This window comes from Pseudonaja textilis, chromosome 3, assembly GCF_049901715.1.
Source record: "Pseudonaja textilis isolate UNSWEBS1 chromosome 3, rPseTex1.2, whole genome shotgun sequence".
Lineage (NCBI taxonomy): Eukaryota > Metazoa > Chordata > Lepidosauria > Squamata > Elapidae > Pseudonaja > Pseudonaja textilis.
The window spans coordinates 11,164,646-11,190,636 of NC_141992.1; the positions used below are offsets into that span (position 1 = coordinate 11,164,646).

Genomic DNA, 25,991 nt, shown 5'->3' on the forward strand with positions numbered 1-25,991 from the left:
TTGAAATTTGGCTATTAAAAAATAAGTAATAAACTTGAGCCTTATGAGGATAAAAGAAGAAGAAAATCTATATTCTAAAACCTTGGCATGATAAACATGCAATAGAAGTTTGGGCTGTGCAATACTTCAGATTGACTTTTTAAAAACAAGAACAACACTTTAGACCAGAGTTTTTCAACCTCAGCCACTTTTAAGTCAAGAGGACTTCAACTGGCTGGGGGATTCTGGGAGTTGAAGTCCACAGATCTTAAAGTGGAAACACTGCTTTAGAGCACAAGCACAGCACATGTGTGCAGCTATTTAAAACACCCCTGCAATCCCAAGAAAGGATGCAGCTGCTTTAAGGAATTGTAATAGTGGCTATGCTTGCCATGCTGTGTAATACAGGTAGTCCTCAAACTTAGGACCATAATTGACCTGAAATTTCTGTTGTTAAGTGAGAAATTGGTTAAGTGAGTTTTCCCCCAATTTCATGACTTTTCTCGCCATATTTGTTAAGTGAATTACTTCAGTTCTTAAATTAGTAACCTGGTTGTTAAGTGAACCTGGTTTCCCCGTTGATTTTGCTTATCAGAAGGTTGCAAAAGGGGATCACATGACCCCGGGACACTGCAACCGTCATAAATGTGAGTTGGTTATCAAATTTCTGAATGTAAATCCCATGACCATGGAGATGCTGCAATGGCTATAAGTGTGAAAAATGTTCATGGGTTACTTTTTTCAGTAACTTCGCACAGGTCACTGAATGAACTGTTGTAAGTCAAGGACTGTCTGCATACTGTTTTAAAATGAACTACAGAACTCTGTATAATCAGAATAGGTGTACTGGAAAACAACAAAATACACCCTCTGAAGCTTTCTCATTGCTCTTCAGATGTTTCCATGGAACTCTGTTCAGGGATGCAGAACATTGATTACTCAAAATATAGAGAGATATAAAACAAATATGTTTTACATGAGTTGATAGAAACGATCAGGATACAAAATCAATGGTGTGTGCATTACTGGATTTATAAACAGTTTTAAAAAAGAAATCACATTTAGTATTTGCATATTCTGTCGTTGCAATATTTTTGCATTAAATGTTTAGATATTTAGTTTCTTAACAGTTCTCATTTCTCTCATATGAACTTTCCAACTGTACATAATTTAAATCTTTATCATATTTATTCTTTGGTATTATTCAGTGTTAATATCTTACATTTATTCTGATCTAAGATAAACCACACAGATTGCTGGTTGCAATAGTCAGACAGTGCAAACAAACATGTACACTGTGATGCTTAAAAAGTTTGCGAACCCTTCTGAATTTTCAATATTTTTGCAGAAATATGCCCCAAAACATACTCTGTTCTCCAAACAAGTCCTTAAAATAAATAAAGAGAACTCAGTTAAATAAATGACTCAAAAAGATTAAATTGTTCATGAATATATTGAGAAAAATGATCCAAAGCTACATATTTGCATATGACAAAGATGTGTGGATCATTGCTTTGGTGTGCCCTTCATGGATATCAATAAGTGCAATTAATTAATTGCATGACTCAACTAATTGCTCTACCCAACAAGATACAGTTCAGCGATGAGAAAGCGAGGTTCTGCATTTAGGTAGGAAAACCATATGCACAGGTACAGAATAGGCAGTATCAGGCTCAACAGTAGTAACTGTGAGAGGTGTCTAGGTGTCCTGGTGGATTACCACTTAAGTATAAGCCTGCAGTGTGCTGCAGCTGCCAAAACCCCCGATGCAGTCTTAGGTTGCTTCAACAGAGGGTCAAGACCACAAGAAGTGATAATAGTGCTCTTTACTACACTGGTGAGACCACGCTTGGAATACTTTTTTTGGTTCTGGATATTAGGATACAGAAAAGATGCTCAGACCCTAGAACAGGGGTGTCAAACTCAAGGCCCGCGGGCCGGATCTGGCCTGCCGAGTGCTTAAATATGGCCCATGGGGCCAGCCTGGAAATACCAAAGGACTGGCCCGTGGTGCCTCTGCCGGCCAAAACGGGACACCGTGGGGGCTTCATGAGCCCCCCAGCTCATTTTCAGCTGCCAGAGTGCCGCAGGAGGCTGAAAATGGGCCACATGGGGGGGCACACGAGCCCCCCCCTCTGTGCCTTGTTTTGGCCAGCAGGGTGATTCAGGAGGCGAACATCCCGTCTCCCTCCCCCTACCCCCCCGGCCAGCCCACGGAGGAGAACTACAATGATGATCCGGCCTTCGAAGAAATCCACTTTGACACCCCTGCCCTAGAAAGAGTGCAGAGAAGAGCAACAAAGATGATAAGGGGTCCAGAGGCTAAACCATGTGAACGGCTAAGGAAACTAAGTATGTTTAGTCTAATGAAGAAAAGATTTAGAGGAGGCCTGACAGCAATCTTTCCTTGAATGGCTGTCACTAGAAAAAGGGGACTGATTTGTTCCCCAGAGCATCTGAGCGCAGGACAAAAAGAAGTAACTTTGAAGCTCATCGGAGGAAGATCCAACCTGGAACTAAGGAGGAATTTCCTGGCAAAACAAATAATAAATGGAATGGCTTGCCTCCTGGAATTGTAGTTGCTCCATCACTGGAGGTTTTCAAGAAAAGATTGGACAACCATTTGTCTGGAATGGTTAAAGGCTCATTCCCTGGGCAGGGAGTTGGACTAGGGAGTCCTCCAAGGTCCCTTCTAGCCCCATGATTCTATGATTCTAAACATTTCTGGTAAACCTTGATCAGCCCTACATACCAGCTTGAAGGAATTTCAGCCCATTCCTCCTTGCAGAAAGAGCTGCAACTCAGGGATGTTGGTGGGCTTCCCTTTGCTTGTTCGAGTGTTTCCATAGCATTTCAGGGACACACAGACACTGAAGTGGAAAGGAAGCGGAAGAATTTACACTTGTACTTATACCTGTAAAACTTTATTCTTTCTTTTCTTTTCTTTTTTTGATATGTTCAAGATTACCCCCTCCCTCCCATTACCCACCGAATCGCACTACAGTAAAACGTCAATTTAATGGACCGTTTGAAAGGGGTCTCCATTAAATTGATATTTAATTGTCAATTATGTAAATGGATGCAGTTGACATAATATCGTCAGTGATACAATGATGCAAATGATGTTAAGTTATACCAGGTTTCCAGACTGCTCTTGAAACAGCAGGTTCTGTCCCTTCTCTCAGAGTGAAGTCCCACCCAAAGTGTTGCCAAGTACAACTGACCTCTGTTAAATGGATGTTTGACAAATTGAAATTTTACTTTAATTCTGAGTGTCCAAGAAGGTTTGGAGTTTGCATTTCCTGACCAGCAGGTGGTATTCTTATCATGTAATATTCCAAGCTTGAGGCTGAGAAAGAAAACTTACTAGAGGCAACCAACGCCTTCTATAGCCACATGTATAACCTGGAACTTTATTTCCATTTGTGATACAGGGAATCCCTGACTAATGACAAAAATTGGAACCGGAATTGTCATCGCTAAGCCACAGAGTCATGAAACATGATGTGGTTGAGGACTGAACATGTTGTTAAGCGAGGATCTCATATGGTTGCAACTTCCCTGTTGACTTTGCTTGTGGAAAGCCAACAGGAAATATCATAAATCGAGATCATGTGAATGCAACCCGCTGCCATGTCAAAACCATGAACCCCACATGACTGCAATGGCAGAGTCTATGAGGACTCATTGTAAATTTAACATTTGTTCTTCTCAGCTCAATATAATGTTAAATGATTGTTGGGAAAGTAAAATGAGAAAGATGCTCTCTTGGTACAATGCAGGCGTGACAAATTTCAGAAATGAAATTTTGAAAACTGAACCAGACTAGTCTTTGAACAGATTTTTTTCAGGCTTTTAAATTTATTTATGAAATTTATATAGCTGTCTATCATAGATATAAGACTTGAAAACAAATATAAAAACAGCAGAAAAAGGACAATACGATTAAAAAAAATACAAAAGCGTCTTAAAAATATCCTTAAAAATCTGTAAAATTCATGGCTGTGGTAGTCACATACAGCAATAACACTCAGTGCAACCACTCTGCCAGCTGTACCACATTCCCTTGTCTCTGGGCCCATTGTCCAAATCATGTTTTCGTTCTTTTGAAAGGTGAGCAGGGTCAGTGTTATTGCTTTGCTACCTTTAATTGGTGATTGAAAAACAGTACTTTAAATGCTACTTATTTATTTCATGAAAATATATATTTCTGTGTGTATTACGTTTTGAGTTTCCAGCATGTAGACACCAATGTGTCTGCTTTGCTACCTCGCTTATTTCTGTCCCCCCATTCTTTGATTAAGATTTGAAATTATTACATTAAAAAAGCAATAAAAATATGAGAGGCTGGTATGCAGTAAATTCCAGGCTCTAAGAGCAGCATCTTTCCTCTGCTAAGAGCACCTTTTTATAGATGAAGATAAATTACAGTGATAGCTGACCTCAGCTCCGTAGTTTGTTCTGAAGACCAACCAGCAAGAAACCTCAGAAATGAACAAGACCCCAAATGTAGGCTGGTAGTCACTGGCAGCGAACTGTGCTTTGCCTGTTTTAACTGTTTTGCTTTTTTTAGCTAGTCTGCATACTTTTTTCTGAGCATTAACAGGTTTCTGGTGATGGTGTCCTGTTATGCTATGTTGGGTACTTATAGCAATAGCACTTAGATTTAAAGGGAGTCCTTGACTTACAACAGTTTGCTTAGTGACCGTTTGAAGCTACAACGGCATTGAAAAAAGTTACTCATGACCATTTTTCACACTTATGGCTGATGCAGCGTCCCAGTGGTCACGTGATTTACATTTGGATGCTTGACAACTGATTCACATTTGTGATGGTTGCAGTATCCCGGGGGTGTGTGTGTCATGGGATCCCCTTTTACGACCTTCTGACAACGGGGAAACCAGATTCCCTTAACATCCATGTTACTAATTTAACAACTGCAGCTATTCACTTAACCAATGTGGCACAAAAAGTCGTAAAAGGAGGCAAGACTCACTTAACAAATTTCTCACTTAGCAACATAGATTTTGGACTCAATTGTGCTCATAAGTTGAGGCCTACTTGTATATACCGCCACATAGTGCTTTACAGCACTCTCTGGGCAGTCTGCAATGTCGGCATATTGTCCCCAACAATCTGGCTCCTCATTTTACCGACCTCGGAAGGATGGAGTCACTTATGTGCGGCTGATATTTGGAACTAGAACTTGACGTCTGCGTGCGTTGGGTTTTGATCAAGATATTTGTTTTCCTAAAGTTGGCCCATTGTGAAATGGGTGCTAAAGTCAAAAGATTGTGGGATCAAATGAATGAGTTGGGTTTTGTTCTGTTTTTTTTGTTGTTGTTGCTGTTGATTTTAGAAGCTATCTCGGCTTTGTAATAATAAATGGTTTTGAAGGCATCTAGTTGGGACTAGGAATATGGAATATCAGATTTGAACTAAAAAAAACTCACATTGAAATTTGGCTATAAAGAATAACTGATAAATGTGGAAGGAAAAGGACCTTGGAGGTCATCTAGACCAGGCTTGTCCAACCTTTCACCTTCCCTGGGCCACATTAGAAGATGAAAATTTGGTTTGGGCCGCACATAAAATAAAATAACAGTAATGATACCTGATCATCCAAAAAAACCATAGAAAACATTTTTTTCATAAGATATCATAAAAAATAGTCAACCAGGGAGAAAGGAATGTGGCTGGGGGGAGAAAGCTCTCCCACCTCGCGCCTACCTCTCCTCCTGCAAATGGTGCAGCTGGATGCGGCAGGACTGGAAGGCGAGGACCGGAGGCTCGGTGCAGCAGCAGCAGCAGCGGCGGTGGGGGCAGAAACCGCTACAACAGCTCCGGCGGCAACAGTGGCGGTGGCGGCGGCGGCAACAGCAGGAGGTGGCGGAGTGGGACTTTTGGGCTGCGGCTGCCTCGGCACAAGGAGCGCTCTGACAGCACCCGCCTTTTCTGTTGCTGCTTGGCGTGGCACTCGCCTCACCCTGCCTCGCACCTGCCTCTCCTGCTCCTCCTCGCTGGCTCATCCTCTTGCATGAAGGTTGGGGTGGGCACTGGGCCGCATTATGAGCTAACCTGGGCCGCATGCGGCCCGTGTGCCGCGGGTTGGACAAGCCTGATCTAGACCAATCCCCTGATCAAGCAGGAGACCCTCGTTTCAGACCAATGGCTGTCCGGTCTTTCCTTCAAAGCCCCCAGTGATGGAGCACTGGTTAATTGTTTTCACTGTCAGGAAATTTCTCCTGACTTCTCGATTGCTTCTCTCCTTAATTAGTTTCCATCCATAATTTCTCACCTTGCCTTCTGGTGTTTTGTCTCTCTCTGTCTCTCTCTCTCTCTCTCTCTCTCTCTCTCTCTCTCTCTCACACACACACACACACACACACACACACACACAAGGCTGATCAAATACAGGTAGTCCTCAACTTACAATAGTTCAGTTAGTGGCCATTTGAAGTTATGACACTGAAAAAAGTGACTTATGACCATTTTTCACACCCACGACCGTTGCAACATCCACACATGGTCATTGCGATTTACAGCCATCAGATGCTTGACAAGTGGTTCACATTTGTTGAAGGCCCTGGGATCGGGTGATCATATTTTGTGACCTCCTGACAGGCAAAGTCAATGGGGAAGCCCGACTCGCTGAACAGCCATGTTTACTAATTGAAAAAACTGCAGTTGTAAACAAATGTGGCAAGAAAAGTTATAAAAATGGGGCAAAAAACCCTAAATTTCTCACTTAGCAACATAAGTTCTGGCCTCAAATTGTGGCTGTAAGTCAAGGACTACCTATACTTCACAACTAAAAGCATTTACCCAACGCAGAACCGTTGATTTTGGAGCAGGAGAAAAATGTATTAGTGCGTAACTGCACAGTGTACAAAGCTTCAAGGATGGCAGAAGAGGCAAAACCTCGGGACAGAAGGAGGATCGCATTGAACCACGTGGGAGGCCAGACTACCTGTGTTGTATCTCATGGGAGACATTTATGCCTTCCTTTGGAAAAAATATTCCTCATTTCTCTCTCAAACCTCTGCATTGGTGACCAATATTTAAAAGTGGCACTCAAGATATTGTTTTTAAATTCTGTTTCAGAATAGAGATACAACATAAAAATGGGCAGAAAGTAACCTTCCAATTTTATATGCACACGAGAATAAAGATGCCAGGTTTTGAAATGAGAGGCTCTTAAATGTTTATGGCAGTGTTTCACAACCTTAGGAACTCTTTAAGATGTGTGGATTTCAATTCTCAGAATTCCCCAGCTAGCCAAGTTGTCAAGGTCAAGAAACATGGGTTTACAGTAGCTCTCCACTAGTTTGTGCCTGATAAGCATAAATCTAGCAAAGTAAAGTTACTTCTGCCTCAAAATCTGGAATGGGAACATTTAGCCATGAGTGGTTTTTTTTTGCTTCCAGTGCTATTTGTGAGACATCAAAATCTCAGTTTACCACACTCTGATGCAATGGTCTTGGCACAAAGCAGTCCAGTTTTCCCTCAGACCTATTAATATCAATTTGTGTAATAATGTTATTTCACGGACGATGGCTTTTACATAACATGTGTAGTGATGTTATGACACAGTTTGTATCATGTTTGAAATTGTTATTTGTTGTTGTTTATACTGTTACTGAAAAGTTGTGATATAAATCAACATACAATTTAAAAATATGATTCCTAAACTGATTTTTTTTTAATCTTTGTTTTTTTTTCCCCCTGAGGTTTCCAGTAGGCTAATCATAGTGTATGTTATTCTGTCAGCATTCAAAAAAAAAGGACAGATAATCCTCGACTTACAGCAATTCATTTAGTAACTGTTCAAAGTTACAATGGCACTGAAAAAAGTGACTTACAACCATTTTTCCTACTTACGACCATTAGCATTCCCAAGGTCAGAGTTCAGATGCTCGGAAAGTGGTTCATACTTACGGCGGTTGCAGTGTCCTGGGGTCATGTGATCAGCTTTCACAAACTTCAAACAAGCAAAGTCAATAGGGAAGCCAGACTCACTTAACAACCACATTACTAACTTAACAAATGCAATGATTCACTTAACGACTGTGGCAAGAAAACTCGTAAAATGGGGTAAAACTCAGTTAACATATGTTTCACTTAGCAACATAAATTTTGGGCTCAATTGTGGTCATAAGTCGAGGACAACCTGTAATCACTCTAGTAATTTTCTGCAGGAAAATTAGTAAATTTTTCTGGTGGATTGGAACAAACAAAAAAATCCTGTTAGTTTGAAGATGACATAATATGCGTGTGTGCATGTGTGTCTGTATTATAGTTATCATATCAACTGTCACTGAATTCTCCCAGTGGTTTGTATAAGGCTAATAGTATAAGCTTTCATATACTGCCAAATGTGTGACCTTTTGTCAAGTGTGCATATACACACACACACACACACACACACATTTATGAATGGATAATTGTGGTGGTGACAGTAATTTGTGAAGTCAGAGGAAAATTGGGTGTAGAAGGTACAGAGGTTTCTGGGGTATCGCCATATTTTATATGAGATTCGTGCTCATCTATTCTTTCATGCATAGATTAGCCAGTTTGGAGTGGAGCAGTGGAGCACTGATGGACTGTATCTTCTTGAAAAGTGACTGGATACATAAAGTCTTCATTTAGTGACTGCCTTGTTTAGTGACTGTTCAAAATTACGGCAGTGATGAAGTAGTAAGTTTTCAACCAATCCTCATGTTTACAAACTTTGCAGGTCTGTAAAGCTAAGGAAACCTGAATCGTAGCTTCATTAACACAGTTTCACGTTTACTTAACAACAGGTTTGCTTAGCCAGTTGCCTGTCCCAATTATGGTTATGCTAAAGGAGCACTAACTGTATTGGTGTTACAATGTTTCAGTGATGCTGGTAATGTTCTGCAAGCCTAAAAGTGCAGGCTTTTAACTCTGCTATCGTGTTTGGTCCACTTTTATTAATCACTGGCGTGTCCTCTTCTTGCTGGTGAATCGCTGTTTTAATAAATAAGTAGCTGCGGATCTGAAATGTAGCAAAATGGAAAATTCTGAATGTGGTATACCAGTATTTCAGCTTTACTAATCTCTTCAAGATTTCTTCAGTTTTAAGAGTAGGAGATTTAGATGCATATTTTTAAGTATTGACTATTTTTTGTTAGGCAAGATTTAGTTCCAATGGCCATCAAAAGTGCAGTCTGCATTAAAGTGGCTTCCCACTCCTGCAAGATGCTTTCCCTTAACACTTGGCGAGCGTCAGCTTATCCTGTAACAGAATTAAGGAGTCTGGTTCAATGTATAGACAATATTTCTGGCCATATGCAGTCCCTTTGTGCAAATTAAATTTTGCCCTGCTGCTGTGGCAGGTCCTACCCTACAAAGCACCTGTTTTCAAAAAATAATAAACATGGTACTTTTCCTTTCCCATAAACAAATCTCTCCTCTCCTCTCCTCTCCTCTCCTCTCCCCTCCCCTCCTCACTCCTCTCCTTTCCATGTGCTTCTCTTCTCTTCCTTCTCTTCTCTTCTCTTCTCTTCTCTTCTCTTCTCTTCTTATTTTCTCGTCTCCTCTCCTCTCCCTCTCCTCTCCTCTCTCTCCTCTCCTCTCTCTCCTCTCCTCTCCTCTCCTTTCCATGTGCTTCTCTTCTCTTCTCTTCTCTTCTTCTCTTCTCTTCTCTTCTCTTCTCTTCTCTTCTCTTCTTCTCTCCTCTCCTCTCCTCTCCTCTCCCTCCTCTCCTCTCCTCTCTTCTCTTCTCTTCTCTTCTCCTCCCTCCCTCCCTCCCCTCCCTCCCCTCCCTCCCTCCCTTCCTTTCCCCTGCCCCCTCTCCCTCGAGCTCCCTTTCACAATCCAGTCTTTTTTAGCTGGCATATTTTTCAGTTCTGGAATGTGTGGAAGAAAGTTTCTAAAAATGTGCGCATACATCTATAAACCCGCTACATATGTAGGGCTGGTGAATATACACAAAATACAGAGGTAAATGATCAGAGGAATTAATCAGGTATTTAAAAAAGTTTGATTAAATAGATGAGAGAATTGCCATTAAGCAATTTACAAAGCAAACTTTCTATTATTCATTACCCAAAAAAAAAAAGATCTATCCACAGTTATAATGAAGTGGCAGGAGCGTGCTGAGGGAAAGATTAAGCGAGAAGGAGTGTGGCTAGAGGAGAAAAAAAATGGCTACTTGTGAAATGCAGGTTTACATGTGCAGAAGATGAAAATGGAAATGCAATATTAGATAAGAATTTGAAGGGCGATCGTGATGGATTCTTTAGTTGCTTCAGAAAGCAGGGGAAGAAATAACAGCCCATGTTTAACTGGGCAGCCGTAGAAATGGAACCTTGTAAATAAATAAATAATTTTCAAGGGAATCAAACAGTTCTGTTGAACAATTCAGAGAACAATTCCTAACAGTAAAAGTTGTTTAATAACGAACAGCCTGTTAATGTTGCTTAACTAGAAGCTTTATGGCTGTGATAGTGAATTGAGGCATTAGAAGATCTCAAAAGTTCCTTCCAACCCTTATATTATACTAATCCTTGGTTAACAATGGCGCCTGGGACCAGGATTGTCATAAAGCGTTGACATCACAGGACCATGCCTCTTAGTGACAGCAATTCCAGCAGTCCTGGGTTGTTGTGTGGACTGCACAGGTTATTAAGTGAAGACTTCATGTGTGCGTGAGTTCTGTCTTCCTCCTGGCCTTCCCACTGACTTTGTTTGTGGAGACCTGGCGAAGAAGGCCATACGTCATAACCATGTGAGCATGGGGTTGCTACAATGGGCAGAATTCAGAGGACCAGTCATAATCACTCCTTGTTCAGCAACCGTTACAAGGATCACCTGTATATCACTCTATAAAGCTTAAAACGGACTGTTGTGTTTTCAACAAGTTGAGATTTCAGTGAGGCTCTTTTTAATCTTGGAGCATTGTCAGAAGTTAGAACAACACAGGAAGTTGGAAGTTATGTATTATATTGAATGTTATAACCTTAAGGTATACATTGAAGCTTAAATAAGAGTTGAATGGATACAATTAAAAGATATAAAGGTGTCATACTCCAATTAGTAACTACAGGAGAAAATTGGTTTAATGAGAAAAGATAATATGAAATTGAAACAGGACAGACAAAAGTATAAATATAATAATTTGAATTGAGATAATATAATAAAATTGAGAAAATTAAAAGAGAAAAACTATGTAGAAAATGTAAAACATTAATAAGATATGGAGTAGAGCATAAAAATGAGCATGAAATTGAGTTTGTGTCTGTATGAAGAAGTGTAACCTGGGACCCTGCTATTTTCAAAAAAGATGTTTTATTTGTATTATGTTTTTGTGAAAACCCAAATAAAATTTTCAAAAAAACCCAGAAGTTAGAACAACCCAGTTTCAATTCAGAAGACCTAATCTCTTCAGCCCCTCCCCTTCTCTAGGAAGATCTTATCAGTAAGCACACTTTTAAAAGAAAATTAGCAAACATTCAGCTATTTCTCTTACTAAACTTTTACATTCGAAAATATTTTTATTTTCCAAATGAAAGCAGGTGTCCTTATGGTGCTTATTTTGTTATCGCTGTTATCTGCATGAGATGAATAGTTTCTCAGTTGCTTGAAGATTTCTAGACTGTTGTTCGTACGTAGACTGGTATGCTTTAATTTATTATGCTTCACTTATTTCTGTATAGAATATCTGAAATACATTATGCTTTGAAGAAATAAAAAAATTCAGTCCGTAATACTGTTTTATACCCACGCTAATAAATATGCAATTTAAATTATTTCCATTTAAATGGATTAACTATATTAATTTTGTTGCTCCTAGGATTTGGAGCCACTGCATGGACTTTTAAGGTTTTTCAATCTTCTCCCTGACCATAACTGTTATAGTAAGCTAAGTCTGTAGATCTATGAAGCTGAGCGGAGAATGGAAGACTTTAATTTTTCTTTGGGGATATAATTCAGTGCTCCACCGTCTGTTACAGATGCACTGGAGGGCAGTTTTGGTTTTTATAACTACTTTTGTGACTAAAACTGTTATGGAAAATTAATTTAGAAGTTAAGACAATTTGTGTTTCTATTTCGGAAACTTGCATTTAATTGGCTGATGGCTTTTAAGGCTGGTTGAATAAAACCATGCTCACTGTCAGGTCTTTCCTCCAGTTGCTCTTTTCAGAAGTGAGTAAAGTGTTGGAAAAGTGGGACCAGCATTCCAAGATAAACAATTTTACATTTGTGTGAAACCAGAAAAATATAGTGAGCTGTATAGTGGATGGTTAGAATGGAATTTTAATCTATTGTACTAACAGATAAGTTGTCCTTCATTAAGACTTTTCAACCACTCCTCAACTTAACGTTATCTTGTGTAGTTATTATGCAGTTAATAGGGTTGATCCACATGAGTATTAGGTTGGGCATCTTGAAGGAAGAATCTTATTTAAAATGCAATTTTCCAAGACAAAAAGACCTCTCCAGTAACCATTTCTTTGCAAAGTTTTAGGTGTTCATACATGTATTTTGCTCTTTAAATGGTTGTAGAATTTATTTTGCTGCAGACAGGAGAGAAGTGATTGAGAGGGTTGTAGAGCAGTATTGCCGCAAAACTCACTGAAACTCAGAATGCATCAACGGAAGCTTTGTTGAAGGAAATATCTGTTTTTGTTCTAAGAGCTGTCCAGCAGCTTTTAATCTTTGTTGAAACTGGGTCAAAATAAATTTTGTATGCTGGCTTTCTACATTAATGCCATTTTCTTGCAAATTATGAGGTGAAGTATAACATTTAAAGGGCAAGTAACCCCTTTTCGCCTCTTAATCGAAACCCAACTGATGTTTCTCTTAGCATCTTCAGTGATGCTTGTTGCCTCTTCCTCCCTTCTCAGCTGGGGTTGATTTTCTTTCTCAAACCAATTCTGATGGCTGCTTTCTCTGTTTTCTGTTAGGCATGGTCATTGTACGTAGTGAGAGTGGCCAGCTACTGATGATCCCTCAACATGCTTTGGCACAAATGCAGGCCCAAGCCCATGCACAGTCCCAGTCTCAAACTACCATGACTCCTCGCCCTGCCACATCTACCAGTGCTTCTCCGGTCCAGCTCTCGACTGTGCAGGTCAGTTCCCTGAGAAATGTAAGTAAAATAACACCTTAAATTCTTTCTTATGTTGAAGGTATCTGTAATGGAATGCGAGAATGACCTTGGAAAATGGGGAGAAGAGAGGCTGCCTAGGGAATGGTCAGATAAAAGGGGGAAGAACCCCTAGTTAAATAATGGTTGGAGAAAGAAACTTAGAAAGGATCCGCCCTAACTAATCAGGAGGTAAAAAGAGATGGCAGGAGATTTGTACTTTCAGACTTTCAAGATTCCATAATAAAGTAGAATTTGCTCATCTTGTCATGTTTCCAATCTGGTCTACTTGGGAGGCTGACATTATAAGAGTTGGCTGTTTTCACTCTGGTGCTCTGCCTAGGACCTCCTGCCCTATACCTTGTTTTTGTCCTAGGATCCCCTGAAAGTATTTGCATTCTAGCCAGATATGGTCCTGCCCGATAACATTCAAGGATTCTTCTTCTTGTTCTTCAGGAATCAAATCTTAGATTTCCAGTGTTTTCATAAATGTGGATTACAAGATGTTATCCTTGAAAGCAAGCAGTTTGATTGCTGGAATCTACCTAAGTTCCTTCTGCAAAATCCTGCCAGAAGCAATTCTGCTTCAAAATCTAACCGCCCACACAGTATTAAGAAAGAGCAACGCCTCAGTCTCAAAACAGAAATGCCCAAATGTGTGGCAAATTTTATGTGCATGCATAGTATTATTATCAAACTGAATCTTCCGTTTCTCTTTTAAGCGAGAGACTACAAAATGTCTAAAAACTTTATGTGTGAGCATAAAGGCTGATATCGATTGTAATTATATGACAAATCCTACCTTTTTCACCATGTGAAATTTCCAGCAGAGTTATATTTATGGCTATCACTCTGTATCTGTTTTGATTTTGACACAGAAATTGTCCGTATGTCTTTCCTTACTCCCATTAGAATTTAGGTCTTTTAAAGGTTTTTGTAACTCTAATGCATGTTGATAATTTTTAGAAAGAATTCAAACAAATTCCAAGTTGATCACTCTTGTCATCAGTCTTTAAGGATGCACTACCTTATATATTATCAAGATAATCCCTGGTTTTGATTGTTTTGCTTCCAATTTTAAATAAGTGGGAAGGAACCCTGGGAAGTTAAAAGGAATAATAAATACTGTAGTTCCTCTATTTTACTTTACTGTCTCTCTCTTCAGAATTGCTCCCCTGATAATTCTCTCTCTCTCTCTCTCTCTCCCTCCCCCTCCCTCCCTCTCTCTCTCTCTCTCCCCCCCTGAGAGAGAGGGGGGGATTGTTTGCAGGGTATGAACTGTATATCTTCTAAACAGATGAAAAATTCAGTTTATGATATATGCATATAGTTCTGACTCTAAAAAAAATTGTGGCATGAAAGAGTTAAAAATTTCCGGGCTAGGGAAAAGAATGCGCTACTTCTTTCTGTAGACTGAAGGTTTTATTTTCTAATTATTTTTGAAGATTATTTTGATTTTCTTTTGGTACCTGCTTAGGGAAAGCCTGTGATTACTGAGTACCAAAGCTTCAATCCCATTTATCCTGTAATTGCTTTTCAGTGATAATGATAATATTGAATAATAATTAATAGTAATTAATTATCAGAAGAGCCAGTTTGAGGCATCCTGTTTGCACTTTGCTGGTGCTGATAATTTTCTAATTCCGAGGCAAACATTGCAAAGTTTGAGTGTATTCCCTGGCTTTTTGGGTTTCTTGACTAATTTTTGATTTGTATCTTGATTTTTGATTTGTATTTGCTTTTAACAGTCCAAGTTTCTTTAAGTAAATACAGTTTCCTCAAATGTCCACAAAATATAAAAGAAAAAAACTTTGCATGCTTTGTTTGTTTGTTTTTTTTAAAAAAAAAATCCATGCATTTAAGGTTTTAAAGATCTGGGGGTATTTGGCCCTATCACAGGGATACAAGCGGTTGAAAGCATTTGAGATGAGAGTGGAAGCTAGGGCAGATCAAGTACCTAGCTGAGAGTTTTGCGTTTAATAATTAATTATATTCTGTTTCCCAGTTGTGCCTGAGCTGTTTTCACTTTGAGTATATATAGCGTTTATATTATTGATATAAAATAATAGCATCCTTACTTAATATTAAGGCCATCACACTTCTTGCAGCCTGGAAAGGTGCTTTGTGTCGATCACGCTGAAAATTGACAGCTTTAGGGTCTCAGAATCAAGGTAGCATTTCTGAAATGAAATCTGCTTTGGCCTTACATTTTAAGACAGAGGTTTTGTGATTTGATTTTGCAGAATTGAATGTTGAAATATTCCAGCAATCATGCACTTTACCTCATTCAAATTTTATTCCCAATTACGGCTTGATTTTGATTACCTTCTTGGGTCTCTTTGCAACTTGTCATTTCAGTTTTGGGGTTAGGATTATTTTTATATACAGGCAATCCTCGACTTAACAATCACTTGTTTAACGGCCATTCAAAATTATGACAGAGGTAAAAAGAATAACTTATGACCAATCTTTATAGTGTATACATCCTCACAGTCACCTGATCAAAATTTGGGCAACCCACATGCATTTATGGTGGTTGAAGTATCCACAGTCACTTGATTGTATTTCAACCTTTCTAAGGGGCTTCCAACCAGTAATGTTGATGGGAGAAGCTGGATTCACTTAATGACCAAAGCAAAGAAGGACATAAAATCAGGCATAACTCACTTAAATGACCATCACACTTAGTGATGGAAGTTCCAATTCAAATTGTGGTTGTAAGTCGAGAACTACCTATATTCACTTGTTTAAACAAACTAGCATTTTTATAAAGATGACAAATGTGACTTTGGGCAGCGTACAACCGTCATAGGAGAATTATACTACAGGTCTGCTAGTAATAACTGGCCATAGTATACTTTTTCTTCTCTGTTTACTTTTTGTTGTACTTTTCCTGGTGGGCTGAAATTCTTCCTGATGGCTTTATATTCTTCTAATCCTCTTTTTCTAGACCCTTTCTAAGAGCCCATTTGTGACATCATCACAACTTAACAAAAATCTGTCACAAGCCACTTTATCTTCATCACCTCAATAACACTTAACACACTTTTGAATGTAGTGGTTCTCTGTTCTTAGCATTCTTATTATATTAATTGTATTCAACATGAAAAGTATTTATTCAGTGACCTCTAGAATCCCAGTAGGGGGAAAAATTAGCTTGCAAAATTGTAATGCTCTATATGATTGTGTAGTCAAGGATACTTTGAAGAAGAAGCAGATGAAGAAAGCGCATAAGTTATTTTATGTCAAGTTTTGCAAAACACCGTTCTCCCCGCCCTTCCTTCTGCTAAATTATTTTTTGACTCCTTTATTTAATTATATTTAACTGCTTTTTGATGAATGTCCTTTTACAGGCACCGGGAACTCCTATAATTGCTCGGCAGGTAGCACCAACCACTATAATCAAACAAGTGTCTCAGGCACAGACAACTGTACAACCCACAACAACGTTACAAAGGCCGCCTGTAGTCCAGGTGAGCAGTTTTATTTTTGTTTTTAAACCCAGCTGATATTTCTTCCAATACTATCATAATAATAATATATATATTCCTACTCCTATTGGTTTCTTATGATTAATCCACTGTTTGTAATGTATGATTAATGACTGTAACTGTGATTATGACCTGTCACCTATTATTTGCTGTTTATATGTATACTGTGAGTTTATGCACCCGGGACAAATTCCTTGTTTGTCCGATCACACTTGCTCAAGAAAGAATTCTATTCTATTCTATTCTATTCTATTCTATTCTATTCTATTCTATTCTATTCTATTCTATTCTATTCTATTCCATGCTATGCCATGCTATGCCATGCCATGCCTGTATGCTTTTCCAAAGGCAACTGGCCTGTGTTTTCCTAGAGGAGGAGGAGGAAGAAGACATTTCGCTTCTTATCCAAGAAGTGTCATACGTTGTGACTGGATGGTAGGGGGGAATGGAAGGTAGGTCATCCCCACAACTGTTGAGGCTTCTTAGGTGAGAAGCGAAACATCTTCTTCCTCAAGGAAAAAACAAAGTCCAGTTGCCTTTTGAAAAAGCACCTTTGAGACAACCATGACCTTGATGACTGAGAATCTCTTAGAGAGGCTTCTACGTCTGCTAAGACGCCTTGGTGAGATTAGCAGTCCTTCTCCCAAATAGATGGGTGAGTCCTACTGTACAAAATGGATGTACCATTAAGCCATATGCAAAGGATTGCTGTTGACTTCTTGAAATAGTAGTGGATCTTGAACAAGGGGATTCATTGGAAACTTCATAAAGTTCCTTGATCGTCTTCTCTAAAGACTGGGATCAGGATTGTTGGGCACTTTATTGGAATGTAATCTCAGATTTGTGAGATTATCTTCTTATAGCTGGAATTCCATACACATTAAAAGTTATATTCCAGAAACCCCTCTTAGATATTTGCTTTTAGATTACTGTAAATCACTAAGTCCTGTGATTTTGATAGCGTAAGTTCATACATTTGGATATTGTTCTCAATAGATAAAGCTCAGCAGAAAATATTCCTGATAGATTCCGGTTTGAAAACCTTTGGGACAAATAACACATTTTGATTTGTCTGTCTGTGTCTGCTTAATAAAGGCATTATTGTGACTGCATGGTTATCACTTACTTGTATTTATCCATCCTCTATAGCAGTCTGTCTAAGCAGGTGCCTCCCTTTTAAAATTTATTTAATGTATCTAATGTTGCAAATGGTTTAGATCAAGGGTCTTCACACTTGACAGCTTTAAGACTTGTGGACTTCAACTCCCATAATTCCTGAACTAACATGACTGGAGGAGGAATTCTGGGAGTTGAAGTCCACAAGTCTTAAAGCTGTCAAGTTTGAAGACCCCTGGTTTAGATTAATGCGTGTAAATTAGTTATTTCCTGATACTTGGACTTTTGATAGTTCCAGGTAGTAAACCCACTGAAGAGTCAAAGGAAGCTGGAAATATGTTTCAGCTCTTCCCTCAAATAATATCTTTTAAACTACCCAATATATTTTTGTGCCTCCCTTCGTAAATTGTGGTTTAAAGTTACCCTTTTAGGCTACTGTTGGGACATGGCAGCAAACATTCCCACCTACCACCCACCTTCCCCGTCCATGATTAATGTCTCGTACATATTTGTTTGCCCGGCATACCCACAATTGGGGGCAATTCTTAAGAAGCAAAAGCGAAACAAGTTTGTTGGTTCTAGCATTGAGCTGCATCCAATGGCTTACACATTTCTGTGTGCAAATTCTACCACCTTCTCCTTTTTTTAAGCAGCACTTTTTAAAATCTGCTTCCAGGGTTTTCAGTCGAATGCATAGGATTTTGTGCCACCTGGTGGTCCTTCTTTTAAACAGCATTAAACAGTATCTAAAAGCAGTATCTATTTTGGGAGATTGACCACGGAAGACAATCTGATCGTAATGAATTCGCTGTTATTTCTCTTCCTTCCTCTTCCCCCTCCTCACCTCCAATCTAATGTCTTTGTGTTGCAGCCTCAGATTGTTCTGGGTAGTCCTGCACAAACAACGGCATTAGGAACTGCGACTGCTGTGCAGACTGGAACCCCTCAAAGGACGGTGCAAGGAGCCACAGCAACCTCCACTGCGGCCACAGTAAGATGCTGATTGCTATTTGCTGCAAGCCAAAAAGACAGATCTTGTTAGCTTATCAACAACAGACTCTCTCATCGAATAAATGTTCAATATGGAACATGAGATTATTGGTTGAGTCCTATAGACCAAGAGTCTTCAACCCCTGGCCCACGGACCGATACTAGTCCGCGGCTTGCCAGAAACTGGGCTGTGCAAACAAGCCCCATCTGTGGGTTGCAGGCAGCATGTGAAGCCATGCCTCCTCCAGTCCGCGGAAAAAACTCTCTTCACAGGACCAGTCTCTGGTTCCCAAAAAGTTGGGGGCCACTGCTATTATACTACCTAAGACTTCTCAGGAAACAATAACTGAGTGAAAAGCTGCTGGTGACCTTCTACCGCTCGACCATAGAGAGTATTTTAACTTACTGCACCTGTGTATGGTTTGCCAATTGCATGGTGCAGATAGGACAGTACTCCAGGGGATTAACTTCATTGTCCAGAGGATCATTGGTTGCCCTCTCCCCTTTTTGGAACAGCTTTATAGCTCCTGCTGTCTTAAGAAAGTTCAAAACATTCTTAAAGATCCATCTCATCTTGGGCACCCTTTTTTTTGAACTATTACCATCTGGCAGACCGTACAGGACAATAAAAACAAGGACAAATAGGTTGAAAAACAGCTGCTCTCCCAGAGCAGTAGCTCTATTGAATTTTACTGTATAGTATAATACTAATGTATCAGGAGTTTTCAATGTCTGTGTTTGTTTTATTTTTATAGTTTTCTTATGTATGATGTACACTGAAGATAGCATTTCATTGTACGAGCTTCAATGACAATAAAGTAAACTATAACTATAAAACTATAATTATAGACTATGACATACCTTAGAAGTATGAAGCTACAGTCCCTAAGTCAGGTAGTCCTTATAACCACAATTGGGAAACGAAGTTTCATTGCTAAGCAAGAGGTTATTAAGTGAGTCATTCCCGATTCTGTGACCTGTTTTCCCACGGAGGTTAAGTGAATCATTGTGGTTGTTAAGTGAATCATGTAGCCATTAAGTGAATCCTGCTTCCGCCATTGACTGTGTTTGTTGGAAATTGACTGGCAAATGGCAATCATGTAACAGTGCAATTATTGTAGATACATGCTGGTTGGTAAGCATCGAAATTTTGATCACTGACCCTGTGGATGCTGCAATAATTATAAGCATGAGGACCAAGTTATAAGTCATCATTCAGCGCCGCTGCAACTTTGAAAGGACACTAAACGATCAGTTGTAATTCAAGAGCCAGCTGAATGTTGTGATGCTATAAATGCCAATGGGAGCGAATATAAATGTTACTTCAGCGCTGAATTCTTCATTACAATGACTTACCATGTGTATAAGCAAAATCTACAATTGGTAATTTTATAAAAGAAATACATTGCCTATTTTAAATACTCGTGAAGGTTTTGTTTTGTTTACTATTAAATTTACTCACTTCAAACCTTTACAAATGGTTTGAGGGTCAAAGAGCTGCACGCAGCTATGCCCATTTCCTTAAGTTGATTATTCAGTGACCCTTTTAGATCTCAGAGCCTGTTTTTTTTTCCTATCTTGAATTTTTTTTTTAAATAAAGCTGACCTGTTTTATCTTGTTTGTTTTAATAGGAAACCATGGAAAATGTGAAGAAATGCAAGAATTTTCTCTCAACGCTAATAAAACTGGCGTCTTCTGGAAAGCAGTCGACAGAAACTGCAGCTAATGTGAAAGAGCTAGTCCAGAACTTGCTGGTAAGAGGATCTGTTAAATCATTATTGCAACCATGGTTTAGATCATGTGATCCTAAGCAATGTTGTGGCTACAAGAACATCTAAAAAAAAATACATCACGATATTGTTTAAAGATTACATTTTTTTAAACCTAACCCTAAACCTAACCCTAAATATAGTTTCTTGGAAGAGCCGAATATTGAAAGTTTTATGGGTTACTTTGAGAGATTTGCTTAGGTTATGGTGCTGATCTGTGGATTAAAAAATAATTGTAGCGGGTTTCTCTTTCTCTCTCCCCAACTTTTGACTTATCTAGCATTCCCTTTTTCATTTTAGTAAAGTTCATAAGGTGTGACCCTTAAACAAACAGATATTTATTTGAATTAATAAAAAGACTGTTTAATTTAATTAATGAAAGAAAGTTCTGTAATATTGCTGTGAATTACCACATTACAGTTTCTTTACTTGTGAGCTTAAACGTATGAAGATTTATTTTTGTAATTTATTCCCCTGAAAAGTATGTTTCACATGTGTTTCACACAGGATGGAAAAATTGAAGCAGAAGACTTCACCAGTAGGTTGTACCGGGAGCTTAATTCTTCACCTCAACCATACCTTGTGCCTTTCTTGAAGGTAATACTATTTTTTTTTCATTAGTTTTGTATTTTCTGCAACAATAAACTTGGTCCATAGGATATTGCAGACAAAGAAATCGGAAAAGAGTAATGAAAATGGCTGAATGATGATCGTATGAATAATTATTCCTCTCTTCCTTGACAAGATTGTAGAGAACTCATAGGAAGATTTGATGATATAGGAAAACTACTGAGTTCAGAAATAGTAGTAAGCAGAATATTAAACTAAGGTGGAGTTCATATGCTGACCATTTGGAAGTGTCGCATGCTGGATAAGGTAACAAGCCTATAAAGTAACTGACATAGTGCTTATTGTATAGCAATAATAGACTTATATATCGCTTTACAGTGCTTTACAGCCCTCTCTAAGCTGTTTTACAGAGTCAGCATATGCCCAACAATTTGGGTCCTCATTTTACCCACCTCAGAAGGATGGAAGGCTGAGTCAACCTTATATGTACATAATGTGTACTTCTACTTCATTTAAAAAAAAACCTGGTGTGCATGGCATAGTGTGAACATGTGTCTAAGAGCTAAAGTTTTCAAACTGTATAATGCAGGGGTATCTAACTTTGTCAACTTTAAAACTTGTAGACTTCAACTCCCAGAATTCCCCAGTCAAGCATGCTGAGCGTTGAAGCCCACAAGTGTTAAAAGTTGCCATGTTTGGACACCCCTGGTATAATATATACTATACAAGTTTGATATAGCAATAGCAGTTAGACTTATATACCGCTTCATAGTGCTTTACAGCCCTATATAAGCAGTTTACAGAGTTAGCATATCTGGGTCCTCATTTTACCCACCTTTGAAGGATGGAAGGCTGAGTCAACTTTGAGCCTGTCAGGATCAAACTGCTGCCAATCAGCAGAATTAGTCTGCAATACTGCATTCTAATCACTGTGTCTCCATGGCTCTAACTTAGAGCAATATAAACTTAGGACATTGGTAGAGCAATTTTGTGAATTGTTCCTAGGGCAGTAAGATAAAGGCTCAAATTACAGTGCAGTATAGGTTTCTATTTTAATTTGAATCCCTCTAATATTGTAATAAAATCCATAGTATTTCCAGACATTCTTTAAGAAGGTAACATTGGAGCACCAGTGCTTATGTTCAGAAGCCATTCCTTGTGAGAAGTTGGAGATCTTAAGCATTTCTGGCTATATATGTGTCAGAATCTCTCCAATCCAGCTCACCCTTTCAAGAATGGCTTTTTTTAAAGTTTCTTTTTGATTTCCATACACCAATTTTTGCATTGGGAATATTGAAAAACGTGCAGAAAGATTCAGAAAATAAAAAATAAAAACGATTTAAAAACTGTGGATATATACTAATTTTGTTCTGGTTTTTAATTTTGTTATTTCTAAAATTCCCCATAGCATAAATGGCCCTAGTAGATGGAAAAAATATAAATATTTTAATGTTATGAGCAATCCCTTTAACACCATCAACGTGTGCTTTTGTGGGACTAGTAATTTGTGCAAACATATAATGAGAAAAAATGAAATATTTTATATCGGCAAATGCTTTGTTTAATAAATAAAGGTTTTCCACTAATGAGTCATGGTATTAATCTATTCGGGTACTTGTTTAAATGTTTGTACTTTTCTGGTTAAGGACTTTAGATTGTGGTTGCGATGAGGTTTCAACTAGTCTAGAACACAGCAGTGCAGATAATCATGACTATATTTCATTTCACCTATGTAACCGCATTTACTTTGCAAGTTTTATTGGTTCTTAGTGGATTTCCAGGTGCCATTCAGAGTGTTGGTTATCACCTATAAAGCCCCTGTAAGCCAGGTTAATTGCAGGACAGTCTGTCTTCAATTGTCTGCTTGTCTCATGAGATCTGGCAGGATGGGCGTATTCTAGGTCCCTTCTGTCACGCAGTGTCAGTTAATTGAACCCTCAAGGTTGCCTTCTCTGTTATGGCACCTGCCCAGTGGTGCAACAATAAGATTCTGATGGCCATGATTGTGCCAGCTATTTAAGACATTAAAGAATAGGTTCTTCTCTTGGGCTTTGGGCCTGAGTATTGGGTAAGCCTCTTCAGTTTACTGACAGTTGTGTATTGCTGCATGTATGCAATGCTCCTTTTGGTTTTAACTGGTTGTTGTGATCGTTTTATTGATTGTTGCTGAGTTTGAGCAGCCATATACAATCAATCTATTTAATACCTGAATAACACCCATTGCAGGACTCCAGAGAAGTGAGGAACAGTGATTATGACTCTACCTTGTATCATTGGGGGAAAATAGTTGAGCTGTCTCTTGGTGACTAGCAAAAGACTTTCTGTTCTGACAATTTTGAATAAGTGGAACTTTGAACAGCATAGCTGACATGCTGGCCTTCCGAGTTGCATTTATCCCTTAATTAATCTTTGCACAGTATCCCCCTCTTTGTCCGGATAATTAGGACTTTGCATTCGGAAACCTATTCGAAATGAAATGCTTCTTGTGATGCTTACAGTGGAATGGGTGCTAAAATTAGTATGTGCTTTTGATTGGTAGGGGGGGTTAATGAATGTGTGATTCTGATCTGGTTCTTGCCATAGAAGAAAAATTATGTCTGGGTCCCTGAGATAGAACTCACATGATTGAACTTCTTCCCCGTTAAAAAATAAATAAATCACGCTATCGGAGATTACTGCTGAAATGAGCTTCTTTTTTACTTTGACTTAGTGTGATCTCTGAGTCTACACATTGTGGTTCAGAGACCATGGCTAAGTCAAAAGCAGGGGAAAGTTCATTATGGAGGAGAGGTTTTTTTTTTTAAAGTTGTTGAATAAAAGAGCTATTGAAAATAGTTTAGTTGATGACTGAAGGTGCTGCTGCTAAAAACATGGCTTGAGGGAGGATTACGCCTGTTGAATGTTGGTAATACACAGATAGGAAATCAATTACATGTTGTGAATGAGATACCTTATTTTCCAGGTATTTTATGTTAATTAGCAATGATCAGTTCAATCGATAATTGGCTGTTTTTCTTGAGTGCATGGCTTCTGATATTTCTTTATAGGAGACTATTGAGTAAATCTCTGGTTGAAATGAATTGAAAAATAACATAGGCACAAGCAAGGGACAAATTGCAGCCAGGTTGTAGTTTCAGTCTAAAAGAGTTTATTTATTGATTCCCTTTATATATTTTCTAGAGCAGGGGTGTCAAACTGGCAGCCCTTGGGGCGGATGTGTCACACACAGGCCACGCCCACCCCAGCTCCACGAATGGGGAAAACATTGTGAAATGTCATGTGATGGCAACGTGATGTGGCAAGTTTGACACCCATGTTCTAGAGAAAAATTCTACGGGTAGTCCTTGACTTACCACCTTTGTTTAATGGTAGTTCAAAGTTATGATGGCTTTGGAAGTGACTTCCCACTTCTACTAATAATACTTTTGGCCAATGTACCACCCTCGCTGCCACGTGGTTACAATTTGGGCATTAGCAACCAGCTTGCATTTGTGACCGGTTGCATCATCCTGCAGTCTTGTGGTGATGATTTCAACCCTTTTTTTACTGATCTCAAGCCAAAAACAACCAAACCAACCAACCCTGTGCATTGGGAAGGTAGATTTGCTTACAGAAGAGAATAGAATTCTTCATTGGCCAAGTGTGATCGGACACACAAGGAATTTGTCTTGGTGCATTGATCTTGGTTATTTGTTTAACACATCTTAAAATTGTCATAAGAACTTGCGACCACAAAGACTTATGATGGAAATTCTGCTCTCATTTATAATCTCTTGCTCACCTCTGGGAGGAGATTTCGAAGTATTTCTAGCAAGACTACCAGATTCTGTAACAGCTTTGTTCCGTATGCCATCAGTCTTGTAAACTTGCAAAATTGTTTTTCTCGCCATGTACATGTATACATCCAAACTAGACTGTGTTGTTTCTCTGTGTCATATAATATATAGGAGTCTATGTATGTTTATGTAGTGTATATTGGAGGTGGTGACCCTTTGAGAGTTGTATGCAATGAAATTTCATTTTTAAAGTATGCCGACTGGTGTACATTTAAAGTGACAGTAAAGTTATTCTAAGTCTAAGTCTTAATTGTAATGTGAGGATTGTCTACCCTATGAATTATTCAGTTCAGGAAGGAATCTATTATTTGTTCATTTATATGACATTCTTTTTCTTCACTGCCGCCTCCCCCCCCACCCCCGCAATAACAACCTAAAATTGACTTCTGGTTCATGATTACAGGTAAAATTCTCAATTTATGACCCTTCACTTAAATTACTGGTCGAAGTTACACTGGATTTCAAAAAAGCTACTTACAATACATCCTCAAAATTGCAGCTGCCTCCTTCACCCCACTATCATGTGTTTGCATTTGGGCGCATGGCAACTGGCGTGCATTTATATCTGATTGCAGCATCCCGTGATCTGGGACCACAATTTGTGACTTTTTTCTTCCTGGTAGAAAAATGGCAAAAAATAAGTTAATTGGATAGGACCGCATGTTTCACTCAACAGCTGCAGTGACTTATGACCCTTGTAATCATAAAAATCAATTCAGGTCATGTGGTGAACAGCTTAACGATTGCAACCTCTCACCAATCAACCAAAATTCCAGGTTTGATTTTCATCATCAGTCGAGGGCCACCTGCGTACAGCAAACTTCATATTCCCTGCATAACAATACATTGCATAAAAGTGCCAGTTATGTACACTTTTGTAATTTGAATCTACAGGTAGTCCTTGACTTATACCCACAATTGAGCCCAAAATTTATGTTGCTGAGTGAACAATTTGCTAAGCGAGTTTTGCCCCATTTTCCCTCCTTCCTTGCCACAATTGTTAACTGAATCACTGCAGTTGTTAAGTGAATCTGTCTTCCCTGTTGACTTTGCTCATCAGAAGGTCTCAAAAAGTGCTCATATGACCTGTGGACACTGCAACCATCATAAAAATGAGTCAGTTGC

The 25,991-nt window shown here is 38.8% G+C and overlaps 1 protein-coding gene across 3 annotated transcripts in view; it reads left to right on the top strand.

Moving 5' to 3' along the window:
• Window positions 1-25,991, top strand: part of TAF4 (TATA-box binding protein associated factor 4) — an 86,313-nt gene that overhangs the window by 31,022 nt on the left and 29,300 nt on the right. For 2 of the 3 annotated variants that reach the window (XM_026697418.2, XM_087928921.1), the window contains exons 3-7: window positions 12,912-13,096; window positions 16,447-16,566; window positions 18,572-18,691; window positions 20,323-20,445; window positions 20,968-21,057. In XM_026697418.2, the coding sequence (XP_026553203.1) occupies window positions 12,912-13,096; window positions 16,447-16,566; window positions 18,572-18,691; window positions 20,323-20,445; window positions 20,968-21,057 (638 nt within the window). The remainder of the gene's footprint in view (window positions 1-12,911; window positions 13,097-16,446; window positions 16,567-18,571; window positions 18,692-20,322; window positions 20,446-20,967; window positions 21,058-25,991) is intronic. The other variant, XM_026697419.2, reaches the window with a different exon arrangement.